At 40.2% G+C, this 16773-nt stretch overlaps 1 protein-coding gene across 1 annotated transcript in view; it reads left to right on the top strand.

Moving 5' to 3' along the window:
- htr1d (5-hydroxytryptamine (serotonin) receptor 1D, G protein-coupled) overlaps nucleotides 1–15348 on the top strand; it is a 48630-nt gene extending 33282 nt beyond the window's left edge. The window contains exon 2 of the mRNA XM_027142995.2: nucleotides 13282–15348. Within this exon, the coding sequence (XP_026998796.1) occupies nucleotides 13807–14952 (1146 nt within the window). The 5' untranslated portion in view covers nucleotides 13282–13806 and the 3' untranslated portion in view covers nucleotides 14953–15348. The remainder of the gene's footprint in view (nucleotides 1–13281) is intronic.
- The last annotated feature ends 1425 nt before the right edge of the window (nucleotides 15349–16773 follow it).

Raw genomic sequence — 16773 nt, 5'->3', positions numbered from 1 at the left:
AAATACTGAGAGAAAAAAGATCAAACAATATCAAAGTGACAAGACAGACTTTAAAGACAGAGAGAAAGAGTTTGTGTATGAAAGAGAGAGTGTGTGTGTTTGTGTGAAAGAGCGAGTGTGTGTGTGTGTGTCTGTGTGTGTGTGTGTGTGTGTGTGTGTGTGTGTGTGTGTGTGTGTGTGTGTGTGAGAGAGAGTGTGTGTGTGTGTGTGTGTGTGTGTGTGTGTGTGTGTGTGTGTGTGTGTGTGTGTGTGTGTGTGTGTGTGTGTGTGTGTGATAGAGAGAGTGTGTGTGTTTGTGTGTGTGTGTGTGTGTGTGTGTGTGTGTGTGTGTGTGTGTGTGTGTGTGTGTGTGTGAAAGAGCGAGTGTGTGTGTGTGTGTGTGTGTGTGTGTGTGTGTGTGTGTGTGTGTGTGTGTGTGTGTGAAAGAGAGAGTGTGTGTGTGTGTGTGTGTGTGTGTGTGTGTGTGTGTGTGTGTGTGTGTGTGTGTGTGTGTGAAAGAGCAAGTGTGTGTGTATGTGTGTGTGTGTGTGTGTGTGTGTGTGTGTGTGTGTGTGTGTGTGTGTGTGAAAGAGCGAGTGTGTGTGTGTGTGTGTGTGTGTGTGTGTGTGTGTGTGTGTGTGTGTGTGTGTGTGTGTGTGTGTGTGTGTGAGAGTGCGAGTGTGTGTGTGTGTGTGTGTGTGTGTGTGTGTGTGTGTGTGTGTGTGTGTGTGTGTGTGTGTGTGAAAGAGCGAGTGTGTGTGTATGTGTGTGTGTGTGTGTGTGTGTGTGTGTGTGTGTGTGTGTGTGTGTGTGTGTGTGTATATGTCTGTACCATATTTATTGTAGTAGTTTAGATTTTGTCTGAAACTCAAGCATTGAGCTCAAATATTTGCATATTTTAACTGAAGAAATGAAGAAATAAGGCCTTATTTATTTATTTATTTATTTATTTATTTATTTATTTATTTATTTATTTATTTATTTATACAGATCATATATTTGATCATTTCTATTGGCACTGTTTAAACGCTCTTATCTACAGATGTACAGCTTTATGCAGCTTCATTTCTGTGGAATTTAAATGGACTGGAAGCACAAACTGCCCCATCGATGCCAGACGGGGTCAAACGCATGTAACGTCACGTCCTTACGGTGAATTTTAAAATTAAATCACACAAATCATGTAGGCTAATTTAATTTAAAAGACGTCGGTAAGACGCCTCGTCCGACGGAGTGTCGTCGGCCATCTTGAAAATGTTTCCTCATCCTGCGTCAGCGCCTGGTAGCTTTTCCATACGCAATGCTGCGAAGGTTGATCGCAGGAAGTGTTCACACGTTTGTGAACAGATGAATAAGAGCAATATCCGGGTTCTTGGAGTGCACTTCATCTTCTTCTTGTTGGAAGTTTTATTGTAAAGACACGTTCATGCACAATGGAACAATGCGTTGTTATGAAGGTTGGGATTCCATAAGCAGAGTTTATTACATGGCAAACTATCCATGACACGGTGCAATATCTAATAGTAAACGGGTAAAATCAGGAGTAGGAGAGAAATCCGAATCAGGGAACAAATCAGAATAACAATCTGAAGGAGAGACATGTCTGACAAAACCTGGAAGTGAAGTGAACTCAACCTGGACGTGAACTCAACCTGGACGTGAACTCAACCTGGACGTGAACTCAACACGGAAGTGGGTCAAAATTTGGGCGACGGCTAGGATAGTGTTATGGGATGCTGCATTATAAGGGATGGACCGTTAATGTGCAGCCACTTTGAGCTAAATGTTCACTACAATATAAAATAAGTATTCAATTCAATTCAAGTTTATTTGTATAGCGTTTTTTACAATAGACATTGTCTCAAAGTAGAAATGAAACCTGGCCTGCAGAAGGATACTGTTGAGCTGATGCTGAACACACAGCCTGAGAGAGAGAGAGAGAGAGAGAGAGAGAGAGAGAGAGCGAGAGAGAGAGAGAGAGAGACACCCTGCATGAGATTCTGAGAGTGTCAGCACATCTCCGTGAGAGCTTCCTGCTCTAAAGGGAGGAGCTCATAGTCTTACTGCTCAGAGTCAAAAACTTACTAATGAATTGGAGCTGTATAAACATACTGTACAGGAAGTACAGACGGTGTAATCGCACTGCTACTGATATTGTCACACCGCGCAGACTGAAATGAGACGTATACGAGCGCGGTCCCGACGGTTCATTAAACCAAACAGTATTGAGACAGGATGTGAAGGTGTTGTGCTTGTTCCTGGCTACACTACTGTATACTCAGATCTATAATGAGTTCTGTAATGGAGATGCAGACTGTAGAGGCATTCTGGATATACATCATATACATGAAGCTCGAGACATACTTCTTCGAGCAGATCAAGCCGATTTAAATCACTCAACATATGAGAGATGATTTTGATGTGTTGGGTTTGTTGTTTACTTCCTGCATAAGGTGGCACATGTGTTTCTGTTCATTTTACTTCTTCTTCCTCTGTCGTTCATTTGCTGTGACACTGGTTCAGCTTTGAATACCGTATTATAAACAATTAGCCCGAAGCGCTCGTGTAATTAGAAATGCCATTATCCCTGAGGACGCCAGTGTGAGCCTAGCATGCGTTAGTGAAGCTCATTTGAATAGAAACGTCCCTTCTGGCTTGAGTTTGATGGCTTGGACTGTGACTTAGGACATATTTATTTTGTCACATAGCTCTAAGTTAATAACACATCTCGAAGAAGTGGAAAAATGGCTTCAGAACTACTTCTTTTCCCATAAGTCCATGCGTAAGAAGCATCAAAGGTTTACCACAATAAACGTTTAGCTGTCTAAAACTGTCTCTCCTGTCTGTTTAGGAATGCTTAGCCCACTAGCAGTAAGCAGGAGGCTTTGGAGGCTAATGATGAGGTGCATCGATACCAACATCTATACAGTATATATCTAAAGTCAGTGATGATGGTGTTATTATGGTGATTAAACCATGGGTGTAGATTCGGTTTGGAAATTATAGGGCGGTTAAATGGCTAATTGTTATACTTGCAGTGTCATTTTTTTTAACTATTAATAAAGATACTCTATTGAAGTAACTGAATTCTATTAAATATAGAAGCGCAGTACAAGGTGTTCATATTTATGGTATTTGGCAAACATTTCTAGCAGCACGTGGCTGCAATCATTATAAACAGAGATAAATGAATGTACCAGCACATCCCTGATCACTTAATACTAAGTAGGTTCATTGTTTCAGTATCGATAAATACTAAAAAATAATACTTGGCGTCGAGGTGCGGCTTCCTCCATGGAAACAGGGATAAAATTGCAGACTGGGCTTTTATCAAGAAAATAAAAAAGTAGACAAAGGAGAACAAAAAATACAAAAATACAAAACAGGATAGAGGGAAACAGAAAACCTAAACCCTAACAGGACCTAACAAGACAAAACAAGACAACGGGTATATACTGGGAAGGACATTAAGTATTAGTGAGACATCAGGGGGTGGTGGGTGGAAGGGGAAAAGGATCGGGAAGTGAAAACCCATGTGAACATAACATTAACATAAACAAAAACCCTGTCAGGTCGCCCTCTGGTGTTCTCGCAGGGAACTGTCCAGCGTGGTGAACTCACATTTTGCGTTGACCTGTTAGTTCCTCAGGAGCTCTTTGGTTGCTTCGTTAAACTTGACTATAAACTGTTGTAGAAAGGACATTATTTACATTTACATTATTACCTGTCCAATGTCACCCAAATGAGGATGAGGTTCTCTTCTGTCTGGTTCCTCTTAAGGTTTCTTCCTCATATCATCTCAAGGAATATTTTCTCACCACCGTCACCTCAGACTTTAGATCATTAGGGATTAATGTTAGAGATAAATAGTAACTTAATTTTAAACTCTAAAAATATTTATTCTGTTTCTATACTGGGGGCACGGTGGCTTAGTGGTTAGCACGTTCGCCTCACACCTCCAGGGTCGGGGGTTCGATTCCCGCCTCCACCTTGTGTGTGTGGAGTTTGCATGTTCTCTCCGTGCCTCGGGGGTTTCCTCCGGGTACTCCGGTTTCCTCCCCCGGTCCAAAGACATGCATGGTAGGTTGATTGGCATCTCTGGAAAAAATGTCCGTAGTGTGTGTGTGAGTGAATGAGAGTGTGTGTGTGCCCTGTGATGGGTTGGCACTCCGTCCAGGGTGTATCCTGCCTCGATGCCCGATGACGCCTGAGACACAGGCACAGGCTCCCCGTGACCCGAGTAGTTCAGATAAAGCGGTAGAAAATGAATGAATATTTCTATACTTCTTTCTATTAAGCCGTTTTGAGACAATGTGAATTTGTTTTGCTATGAAATTGAACTTGGTCTAAAAAATGGTATTAATGCTTCGCTAACAAAAGGATGATAGCAATATTATTGTTCTGCTTAGTTTTTTGCAATGAGATTGTACCAATGGGTTTGTTTCTATCTTTCTTTCAGTGCTACATGACTCCTTTAGCTGAACTGTTTAAGCTGTAGGATGGATTAAGATCGTTTCTCTTTTAATCATGAGTAAGAGGTGATAAGCAGAAGGATGTGTCAAATAAACAATATGAAATAGTAATGTTTAGGAGCAATTTATTTCAGAAAATAAGTTTTATTTAAGGACTTCTTGGGTGATGATTTCATTTAAACATCACTGTACCTCATCTGAACCCGTGTCTTTCTTGTATGTCTCTCTGCCCTGAAGCGGGGTCCATCATCGTCAGAATCTCCTCTCTGGTTTTGCAGAAAGGTCAGCTATTGCAGCTTGACAAACTGTCAGTGAAGATCAGCTCAGCCGTGTGAATCTTGCTCTATTTGTGCTGTTACTTTGTCCTTTACAAAAATTGTATTTTGATGACTTTTCACTAGGGATAAGTATCTATCTGAGAAGATGCTTGTAAAGTGAAAATGATCAAACTATCCACCCATCCCTCCATACAACTATCCATCCATCTCTCCATACAACTACCCATCCATCCATACAACTATCAATCCATCCCTCCATACAACTATCCATCCATCCATCCATACAACTATCCATCCCTCCATACAACTATCCATCTATCCATCCATACAGCTATCCATCCATCCCTCCATCCATCCATACAACTATCCATCCATCTATTCATACATACAACCATCCATCCATCCATCCCTCCATACAATATTCATCCATCCATCCATCCATCCAAATATTCATCCAACTATACATCCAACTATCAGTCCCTTCATACAACTATACATACATACATACATACATACATACATACATACAACTATCCATCCCTCCATACAACTATCCATCCATCTATTCATACATACAACCATCCATCCATCCCTCCATACAATATTCATCCATCCATCCATCCAAATATTCATCCAACTATACATCCGACTATCAGTCCCTTCATACAACTATACATACATACATACATACATACATACATACATACATACATACATACAACTATCCATCCATCCATCCATCCATCCATCCAACTATAAATCTAACTATCCATCCATCCATACATAGAACTATCCATCCATCTATCCATACATACAACCATCCATCCATCCATCCCTCCATACAATATTCATCCATCCATCCATTCATCCATCCATCCATCCAAATATTCATCCAACTATACATCCAACTATCAGTCCCTTCATACAACTATACATACATACATACATACATACATACATACATACATACAACTATCCATCCATCCATCCATCCATCCATCCATCCAACTATTCATCCAACTATACATCTAACTATCCATCCATCCCTCCATACAACATTCATCCATACAGCCAAATATTCATCCAACTATACATCCAACTATCAATCCCTCCATACAACTATACATACAACTATACATACATACATACATACATCCTACTATCCATCCATCCATCCATCCATCCATTCATCCATATATCCATCCATCTAGAGTCCTTATAATGGGGAAGTGATGGTTATGTGCCTCAGGGTTTGGGCTACTAACTGGAAGGTTAACAAGGCAGCCAAAGAAATAAATGTATAACAAGCACTTGCTTAATTGGTAAAGACTCTGGCTTACTGGGTAGCGGGTCAGGGGTTCAAACTCCTACATGACTAAACTGGGCCCTTGAGAAAGGCCCTTAACCCTCATTTCTCTCTGCTGTATCATGGAAGGCCCTGTGCACTAATCTAAATTCCTCAGATATCTAAAAAGAAGGATTTCACTGTGCTGTAATGTACATGTAAGAAATAAAGGCTGCATCTAAATTAGAAGCTATTAAGGATTTCTGTTCACAGAAACACTGAAGTGACAGAATTCCAGTTGTTATTGTTAACCTGAAATATTCCTGAATATGACTCAGCCAATGCACTTTGGGACTTGTCTTATAAAATATTATTAACGAGGGACAATTCTCAAATAGGGACGAACATAAACAGTACCGATAGGAGAAGCTGTGTATTTAGTCTCACACACACTTTTATCATGTTCCTCAATTTGTATAATTAATAAATAATAAGGAAAAGATCTGTGAATTTGTTTGCATTCGTTCTTGCCAGCGATAAGCTTTATTTCTTTACAGACACAGTCGAGGGTAGACATTTCAGCCCTCCTGCTGAGTTGAGTTTCATTCTCACGATCATATCGATGCTCATCTGTTAGCTGTTCCTCCGGGATGATGGAAGGTTGTCGGCTTTAGTCGTGTTAAACCCAGTGTCACAGTGTCTTCTGTAACAAGTTAATGGGACACCAAAGCTTGTACAGCTCCTACATTTTGAGTTAAAGTACAGAAGCTCATCAGACTGAATAAGTGCATTTTCTATTTTCAAGGCCTCCCACGGTCACTTGAGATGAAAACACTGTGTAAGGAGTCACACCTAATGGCGGCTGTGGGAGGATCGTTGTACGCATTTCTGTAGTGAAGTATTAAAAATGACTAATGTTTGGAGTGGTGTGAGACATTGATGATGGTCTCTTTCAACATCGTTTCTCTTTTACTGCAGTAACCTGACCAACTGAAATCCCTGCTTTACTCTGTTCCAATGTTGTGGAGCACCAGGAACTTTCACAGTCTGATTCAGACCTCAGCAAATGTGAACAGTGTGAAGTGAGAAGCTGACGAAATGGATGGGAAGTTGAAGAAATGGATGGATAGCATTGGCCCTGGGGGTATTCGTTTATCCATCCATCCGTCCATCCATCTGTCCGTTCGTTCGTTTGTTCGTTCGTTAATTCACTCATTCATCCATTTTTTCATCCATCCATTTATCCATCCATCCATTTATCCACCCATCCATTAATCTATTCATCCATCCAGCCATCTGTCCATTCATCCATCAATTTATCCATCCATCCATCCATCCATGCATCCATCCATCCATCCATTCATTCATTCATCCATCCATTTATCCATCCATCCATCTATCCATTCGTTAAGGTGTTGGGCTACCAATCGGAAGGTTGTGAGTTTGATTCCTATGTCCACCAAGCTGCCACTACTGGGCCCCTGAGCAAGGCCCTTAACCCTCAATTGCTCAGTTGTATAAAAAATGAGATAAAAATGTTAGTCGCTCTGGATAAGGGCGTCAGCTAAATAATGTAATGTAAATTTTGCAAAAAAGTGCATTAGTATGATACACTTACTGTCCACTTTATTAGGAACACCTACACCCCTGGTGATTCTTGCACTGATTTGATTAACCTGTTGTGGGTGAAAATCCAATCCTGTTCTGATGTTGGATATAAACATTACATAAAGTCTTTTTTCTGTTTGGCTGACAGCATGAAAGCAAGGCTGTGTCGGTGTTCCATGCAATAAAGGTCACAATCTGTACTACTGTCTGAAAAAAATGCTTTAAGGGTGTTACCTTCAAGAATCAGGGTTAATATAGCGGTATTGAAAATAAAGTGAATGAAAACGAATTTACGAAAAGCCCACGGCTTTAAAGATTACGCTTCAAAACTCCAGCTTCATACAGCTTTGACTCATGTGTGAAACTCGGATGAAGATTAGAAGAGAGTCACTTGGATTAAAAATAAAATAATAATAATAAAAAAAAAACAACACATACACAACCCAGGAAACAAACCCTCTGGTTATGGAGCTCCAGAAAGAAAGAAAGAAATCTCACTCTAATAAAAAAGTAAAGTTTTCCTTCAGCCAGCCAAAACGCTAATCGTGTTGTGTTTATTAGCTTATAGTTTATTAGTCTACTCGCTTAAAGTGCTCACTTTGTTACTGATTAACGACTCCTCCTAATCGTTACTACTCTGGTTTGCAGTTGTGTAACGTACAAATGTAATCAATAGCCGACATCTAATCTTTTCTAGTGTGATCTAAATGATCATTAATACAGATGTACAAGAAATATTGTATATTTAAAATAGCACTTCTCTTTAAGGATGGATGGATGGATGGATGGATGTACGGATGGATGGATGAATGGATGGATGGATGGATATATAGTTGGATGGATGGATATATAGGTGGATGAATAGTGGATGGATATATAGTTGGATGGATGGATATATAGTTGGATGAATAGTGGATGGATATATAGTTGGATGGATGGATATATAGTTGGATGAATAGTGGATGGATATATAGTTGGATGGATGGATATATAGTTGGATGAATAGTTGAATAGATGAATGGATGGATGGATGGATGGATGGATGGATGGATGGATGGATGGTTGGACGGACGAATGGATGGACAGTTGAATGGATGGACAGATTGTTGGATGAATAGTTAGATGGATGGATGGATGGATGGATGGATGGATAGTTAGATGGATGAATAGTTGAATGGATGGATGGATGGATGGATGGATGGATGGATGGACAGATGGATGAAGGGTTGAATGGATGGACAGATTGTTGGTTGAATAGTTAGATGGATGGATGGATGGATGGATGGATGGATGGATGGATGGATGCATCTTTAATAAATAGGTTACAGTTAGTCCAAAATGCAGCTGCCAGAGTTCTCACTAGGACAAGAAAGTATGACCATATAAACCCAATGTTATCATCTCTACACTGGCTACCTGTTAGGTATAGAATTGACTACAAACTGCTACTACTTACGTACAAGGCTCTTAATGGTTTAGCTCCCATGTAGCTAACTAGTCTTCTAACACGTTACAATCCTTCACGCTCTCTGAGATCACAAAACTCAGGACTTTTGGTAGTTCCCAGAATATCAAAGTCTACTAAAGGTGGTAGAGCATTTTCTTATTTAGCTCCCAAACTTTGGAATAGTCTTCCTGATAGTGTTCGGGGCTCAGACACACTTTCCCAGTTTAAATGTAGATTAAAAACTCATCTCTTCAGTCAGGCGTACACATAATACATCCCATAATATCATGCACCAGTACATCAGCCCAGCACATTTTTATGAACAGCAGATATGTTAATCCCTTTCCACTGCTTCTCTCTTTGTACCCATCCCGAGGCATCCAGACATTGTACCAGCTCCCAACGTCCTCTGTGGGACGAAGCCTTTGGACGTCCACTGAACCGAGGCCGACTCTAAGAATCCTGAGACATCTCCAGTTAGACTCTGTGGTACTCAGGAGATCAGAAGTCCTTGAACCTCACACCAATACAACATTTATCTGACTGTATATTACAATCACACCCCCAGTGTCACCCAGATGAGGATGAGGTCCCCCTAGAGTCCGGTTCCTCTCAAGGTTTCTTCCTTTACCAATTTAAGGGAGTTTTTCCTTGCCACTGCTGCCTGAGTCACCTCAGACTTGCTCATAGGGGAATAAATACATACACATTGCGAACTATATATATCTAATAATAATCTAGAATTTTTATTCTGTAAATTCTTATTTCTTTTATTATTTGTTAATTCCTTTATCATTAATTATGTTTACCTTCTGCTCTATGTTTATGTTCTGTAAAGCTGCTTTGAGACAATGTCTATTGTAAAAAGCGCTATACAAATAAACTTGAATTGAATTGAATTGAATTGAATGGATGGATGGATGGATGGACTGATGGATGAACAGTTGAATGGATTTATGAAGACGGACGGATGGATAGTTGAATGGATGGCAGCACCCTAACAGCACAGCTAACATAATGTAAATACATTTACATGATACAATGATAATATATTCAACATCACCAGCACTGAGCTTCAGGTCTGTCTCTCTTTAATTGAAATCACCTTCTCTGATTAAGCTCCACTGTGCTGTTCTTTTACTGGATGAATCTGTTCTCTGTGCTGTTCTGTTCTTTTACTGGATGAATCTGACTGAGTAAAAAGTTCACGACTGCCTTTTTCCAAGATGTAAAAGCTTATCTAGTCCTAATCTAGATTGCAGGCATTTAACCAAAAACCCATTCAAATAATGCATCAGAACGACGGACCTGGAGATGCTAAACTATCTTTGGGTTTTTGGATATGTGATGGATGAGTGTCTTGATCGGTTGGAGGTCAGTGGTTCTCAGGACTGTTTATTTTCTGTTTAGCATGGGGTGCTAAATATAGCATACGTTCTCTTTTAAGAAAGTCCGCTTTTTATTGAAGCTTCTGGAGATGTGAAGAGAACCCAAAAATAATTTAATCAACCAATCTATTTATCAATCAATCAATCAATCAATCGATAGATAGATAGATAGATAGATAGATAGATAGATAGATAGATAGATAGATAGATAGATAGATAGATAGATAAATGATTGAATGAATAAATAAATAAATAAATAAATAAATAAATAGATAAATAAATAAATAAATGGGTGAAAAAAATCACAGATCCCTCCTTTAACCTCATACTGAAAGATCACTCCTCTAGCAGTTTTATACTTTTGTGCATGTGGGATACTTTGTAGATTAAATGTGATTGGACATGTAGAAGAAAGCACAAGCTTTTGTCTAATCTTAAAGGCTGGACTTGATTCCTCTTTTTTTCTCAAAGCAGCACATAGAAATAAAAGCTCATTTCGTTTCACACAAGTGATTTTAGTGAAAGCAAAGCCACTTTCTCACCTTCCCCTTCTCGCCATGCTGTGCTGCTCCTATTTAATAACTAAAGTTTTCCCTCACACTGATTTGTTTCTGTTTTGGAGAAGAACAAATCAAACAGAAGTAGGAAGATTTACTAACTTTAATAAGCGAGCTCCTGGCTTCATTAGGGATTGGTGTTCGCTACGGCACTTTGTGTTTCTCTTCTCATTTCAAAGGAGCATGGATCTGGTGGGGAAAAAAGCTGGACAGCACTGACACTGAATCAATGCAGAAGTCTCTTTAACAGTAAAGTCAAATACCACATGTGAAGTTTAGTTTTATCACAACTGTCAATTAATCATGGGATTTAAATTGATTTCCTTTTTCTTTCTCTGCTAAATGCTTCTCTGTGTTGAACGTTTCTTCTGAATTAGACACGATTAGACATTAGTGCACATTAGTTCTAATGACGGAGGCATCGCGTGGCCTCTGTGTTTGTTCCAATGAAATTTGCTCGGCAGTCCCGTTAAAAGAAGTGTGGCCCGTGTATTCGTTACGTCTATTGATAGAGGTGTGGCCCGGTTTTAGCTGCGGTATCTACACAAATCATGTAGGTGTGGCCTCTCACTCCTCGAGCTTAGCTTAAATCAGGTTGCAAGATGTAAATGACTGAATATTGATCATTCTGTCAGGACCACTTTGTCAAATGAGAATTTATTGATGATATGCATACAGTTAGTGTTGGTGGTTTGGTTCTGTTTTGGGCAAGAATCCACGCGCCCGTCCGTGTGCATGCGTGGACTGAGCGGGGAGAGCAGCAACTAGAAAATAGAATAGACCCTCCCTCCCGTATAACAGAACCATTAATCATGCATAGTATTAGATATGCTCACTTACATGTTTTGGAAAATAATAAATGAATAAATGGATAAGTAAATAATTAAATAATTAGAGAGAGAGAAAGACGGAGAGAGAGAAAAATATGTAAAGATTTATGACGTAAACATCGGTACAGCGAACACGGGTTCCGGCACGGTGGAGTCGGGGTTGGAGGAGGGAGTTTAAATCGCAGCAGCATCAAAGCGCTAGAAAGCAGCGCAATGAACGAGAATTTAAATGGTCGGGTAATATGGATGTCGTAACCGGATCGATGCGCGTCGTGGACAGCTGATTAACAACCGATGCACGCTTGACCACATGGCCTGCCAGAACTAACGCCATGCTTGATTTGTATCCTAACAGATTTTTTTGCTGATTCAATTATATAGTAACTAATATTGCATTGTGTCTAGTCATACCATGAAATATACAGTAGATACACAAGCAGTATACAAACCTATTACGTGTCGTGTAATAAAAGAACGATATGCAGAGATTATTTGGTTTTCTATGGGAAAAAGTTTGAGTTTTGGTTATATGTATGGTTTTAACACTGCAATCCTACAGTATACATCTGTAAAGGCAGCCAGCCTCATCGTACAAGGTTATTATTCATACAGGGGAAGAGGGGCTGTCACCATCAAATCCTTTGTATTTGAGCTTGCCAGCTGGAAAGAACTCTCTCTCACACACGCACACACACAAACACACTCCCGTACGTACAATGCTTCACACATCACCCAGGGCGCAGTGTGATGGGGAACAGGTGGCAGACCTGCATTCGGGTGAATGTGAATGAACTGTGTATTATCACTGTCTATCTCTCTCTTTCTCTCTCCCTGTGGGTCTTTGAGCCACTTCATCCACTTTACTAAAGAACATCTCAGAATTACGAGTGCAGCCGCCAAGCTGTCACTTTACACACGTTATCCTAATTCGGGTTGCGTCCTTAAAGTAAATGTTATGGGAATTATATTCATTAATAAGTCTGTTGATGTGTATTTGTGTTCGTAAGCACTAAATGCTCTCTAAATGCAGGATTTTACAATTTAAACTAAAACTTAAATACTATCACCATACAGTATGTATGTATCTGTTTTTGTGTGTTTTGTGTATTAGTAAAGCTAATATTAATGAAAGCCTGTTTAAGCTTTAATGGCAGGACAGCAAAACAAACACCTCCTGTGTGATGCATCGTTCATTAAAAGATCGAGATTCTTTTTAATGTGTATGCACGTGTCTGTGTATGTGTTCTCCGACAGATAATACGAACAGCAATAACACACCATTTGCATTAAAGTGTTATTATTATATCACTCCCTTGGGTGCATCTGATCAGCTGTTACCTCTGTGCAGTGATGGGCTTGTTTATTCATGCCATCACACGCTAAACCAAATGTTTTATACGTTTTCTTCTTTCTCTTTTCTCTTCTTTCTTTCTCCAGATCTTCACTCTGACATGGATTGAAGGCAAATTTATGAGGCTGCCCTGGTTCCTTTCATCACGAGTAACAACCAGCTTCAGAAAGTTCTTCTTCTTCTTCTTCTTCTTCTTCTTCTTCTTCTTCTTTTTAGCTAATTTTCACTGGAGAGTCTCTAATAGTGATCTATCTTAGCAAAGTGGAGGAATTTCTATAGAATTTATCCGGCTGATAGAACTGCTCATCGGAACAAGCACCAAAGGGTCGGGTCGATTACATAAGCAGAATGTAGATGGGAGTAAAAAAGAATCAATTATGAACAGTGCCAGAAGGTTTTTGTATCTAAGGCATCCGGTACTGGGTACAGATTTTTAAATAGCTTCTGTTTTAGACCTTAATTAAACCTTTAGTCCAGAGATCTGAGCTAGATTGATTAGAAACTTTCTCTTATTGGGGAGAACTTGTTTTATAATGGCTTATGCAACTGTTAAATTATTGCAAATCAAGCCTCTTTCTTGACGGTGTAGCTATGAGCAGGAACACAGAGGCATGATGGATGAGTACAACACCACTGGTGAGGTTTTCCTCTTTAACAACACGACCAGCTTGGACTATTCAGAGCCCTGGGATGAAGCGACACGACTAGGTGTCCAGATCTCTCTGTCGATCATACTAGCTTTAGTAACTTTGGCAACGATGCTGTCCAACGCTTTTGTAATTGCCACCATTTTCCTGACACGCAAGCTACACACCCCGGCTAACTTCCTTATTGGCTCTCTGGCTCTGACAGACCTACTCGTGTCCATACTGGTTATGCCCATCAGTATCTTGTATACGGTGTGCAAGACATGGACTCTCGGGCAGGTGGTTTGTGACATCTGGCTCTCATCAGATATCACTTTCTGCACTGCATCCATCCTGCACCTGTGCGTGATTGCGCTGGACCGGTACTGGGCCATCACGGATGCGCTGGAGTACTCTAAGAGACGGACGACTGGCCGGGCTGCGCTCATGATTGCAGTTGTCTGGGTGATCTCCATTTCCATCTCCATGCCTCCTCTCTTCTGGAGGCAAGCCAAGGCTCAAGAGGAGTTGACTGAGTGTATGGTCAACACGGACCAGATCTCTTACACGCTCTACTCCACTTTTGGTGCTTTTTATGTGCCCACCATACTCCTCATCATCCTTTATGGGCGAATCTACGTGGCTGCCCGCAGTCGGATCTTCAAGTCTCCAGCATCTAGGGCAAAACGATTCACTACGGCTCAGCTCATCCAAACATCAGCTGGCTCATCGCTCTGCTCGCTCAACTCTTCGTCCAATCAGGAAGGGCATCTTCACCTAGGAGCGGCCGGAACTGGAGGAGGAGGGTCTCCAAATTTCACAAACAGCGTTAAGGTTAAGCTAGCAGATAGCATCATGGAGCGAAAACGTTTGTGTGCGGCAAGAGAAAAGAAAGCCACAAAGACACTGGGCATCATCTTAGGAGCTTTCATTGTCTGCTGGTTGCCCTTCTTTGTAGGAACACTGGTCATGGCTATCTGTAAGGAGTGCTGGTTCCACCCAGTTCTGTTTGACTTCTTCACCTGGCTCGGCTACCTAAACTCGCTTATCAACCCTGTGATCTACACGGCTTTCAACGACGAGTTCAAGCAGGCCTTCCAAAAGCTTATCAAGTTTAAGAGATGCTACTGACACTTCCAAACCGAGCTTAAACTCAAGAAGGTTGGTGTATCAGGCATGAGCAATGGTTAGAACTTTTTCTTTGTTTTATTCATATGCAAATTGTCACACTGTCATGATTCACAATGTTTGACCACCGTTTAATTTTTTTGTATAGTCGAATGACCATGAGGCAGCTTGTAAAAAGATGTGCCAAATTGTTGATGCTACCCCACAGATTTACTTAATATGCATGTCTTAATGTCCCTTTTGTCTTGTATAGAAAATATTTGTCCTGTATCTATAAGCAATTAAAGAGAGTAAGAGTCTTACCTCACAAAACAGGAAGACTCCTGAAATGGTATGCTTTCACAAGTACATGGTATATACATAGTCTATAGAGAAGAGATATATAAAGATTTCCTTTTTCAAAACACTTGTTGTTGTGTGCTGTTGTCATTTGTCTTTAGATATTAGACTGTATTTATTTATTACAAATATTTTAATAAATACCTGTTCCCAACAAAAATAAATAAACCTATACGGTCAATTCCATAAATGAAGTGATACCTCGAGATACGAGTGCATTGACATACAAATTTTTTGAGATACGAGCTGTGATTCGACCAGATTTTTGCCTTGAGATACGAACAAATTTTTGAGATACGAGCATCCGAGCCGACGCCACCGAAACAAAGATCCCCAACAACCACGTGCGAGATACGAACATCCGGGAGTAAATAAAAGGGAGGAAGAAACAAACCTCCTTGGACAGGTTTTTATTAAAACTACCAGCAGATGTTGAGAAAAAAGGCAAAAACAAGTGACGAGAAAAGCGATGAAGGAAATTAAGCAAAATGAATGTAAAGAAAACAGAAATTGTAGCAATGAAGTACAGTTAAGAGAATTTCAGTTAAGTTTGTTCATTTTAGCAAAGTTTAGTACAGTGTAAAGTAGCATTAAGAGTGTACAGTAGTGAGTAAGTGAACGAAAGTGAAAGTGTAATTCCTCCTAACTCCTCCGCCTGTTTACTCCTCCCTCAACCTCCGTGCGCATCTTCCGTAAAGTAAAACCAGTTTATTTTTTTTAACATTCTCTTTTATTACTGTATGTTTTTATACAATATTTGTCAATTATAAATACAGGTACTGTACATTTTTCATGTTCAAAACAACTTGAGTGGAATTTTGTGAGCTGGAACGGATTAATGGGATTTTGATTAATTTAAACGGGGAAAATCGCTTTGAGATATGAGAGATTTGAGATAAGAGCAAGGTCACGGAACGAATTAAACTCGCATCTCGAGGTATTACTGTACATTTAAACAATGATTAAAGCTACTGTTATATTAGTGGGCAGATTCCTTTCACCACTGAGGTTAGGGGTTCAATTCCTGCCTCTGCCCTGTATACTTACAAGTTTCTAGGTTCTCCCTGTGCTTTAAGGGTTTCCTCTGGGTACTCCACACACACACACACAGTCCAAAGACATACGTTTTTTTTCTGGCATCTCTAAATTTTCCATAGTGTGTGAGTGTGTGTGATTATGCCTTCCAAGGGACAGGCCTCCTTGAGTTCCCTGGGAAAGGGTCCAGATTCCCTTCAACCCTGTTGTATAACAGGGATGTGGTACCCTAGTGATTAAGGTGTTGGGCTACCAATCGGAAGGTTGTGAGTTCGATTCCTACATCCACCAGGTTCCCACTGCTGGGCCCCTGAGCAAGGCCCTTAACCCTCAATTGGTCAGTTGAGATAAAAGTGTAAGTCGCTCTGGATAAGGGCGTCTGCTAAATGCTGTAAACGTGTAAGCACTACGGAAAATGGATAGATATAAGCAACTCATAGCAATATTCTA

This window comes from Tachysurus fulvidraco, chromosome 12, assembly GCF_022655615.1.
Source record: "Tachysurus fulvidraco isolate hzauxx_2018 chromosome 12, HZAU_PFXX_2.0, whole genome shotgun sequence".
Lineage (NCBI taxonomy): Eukaryota > Metazoa > Chordata > Actinopteri > Siluriformes > Bagridae > Tachysurus > Tachysurus fulvidraco.
This window is presented reverse-complemented; position numbering and strand designations above follow the sequence as displayed.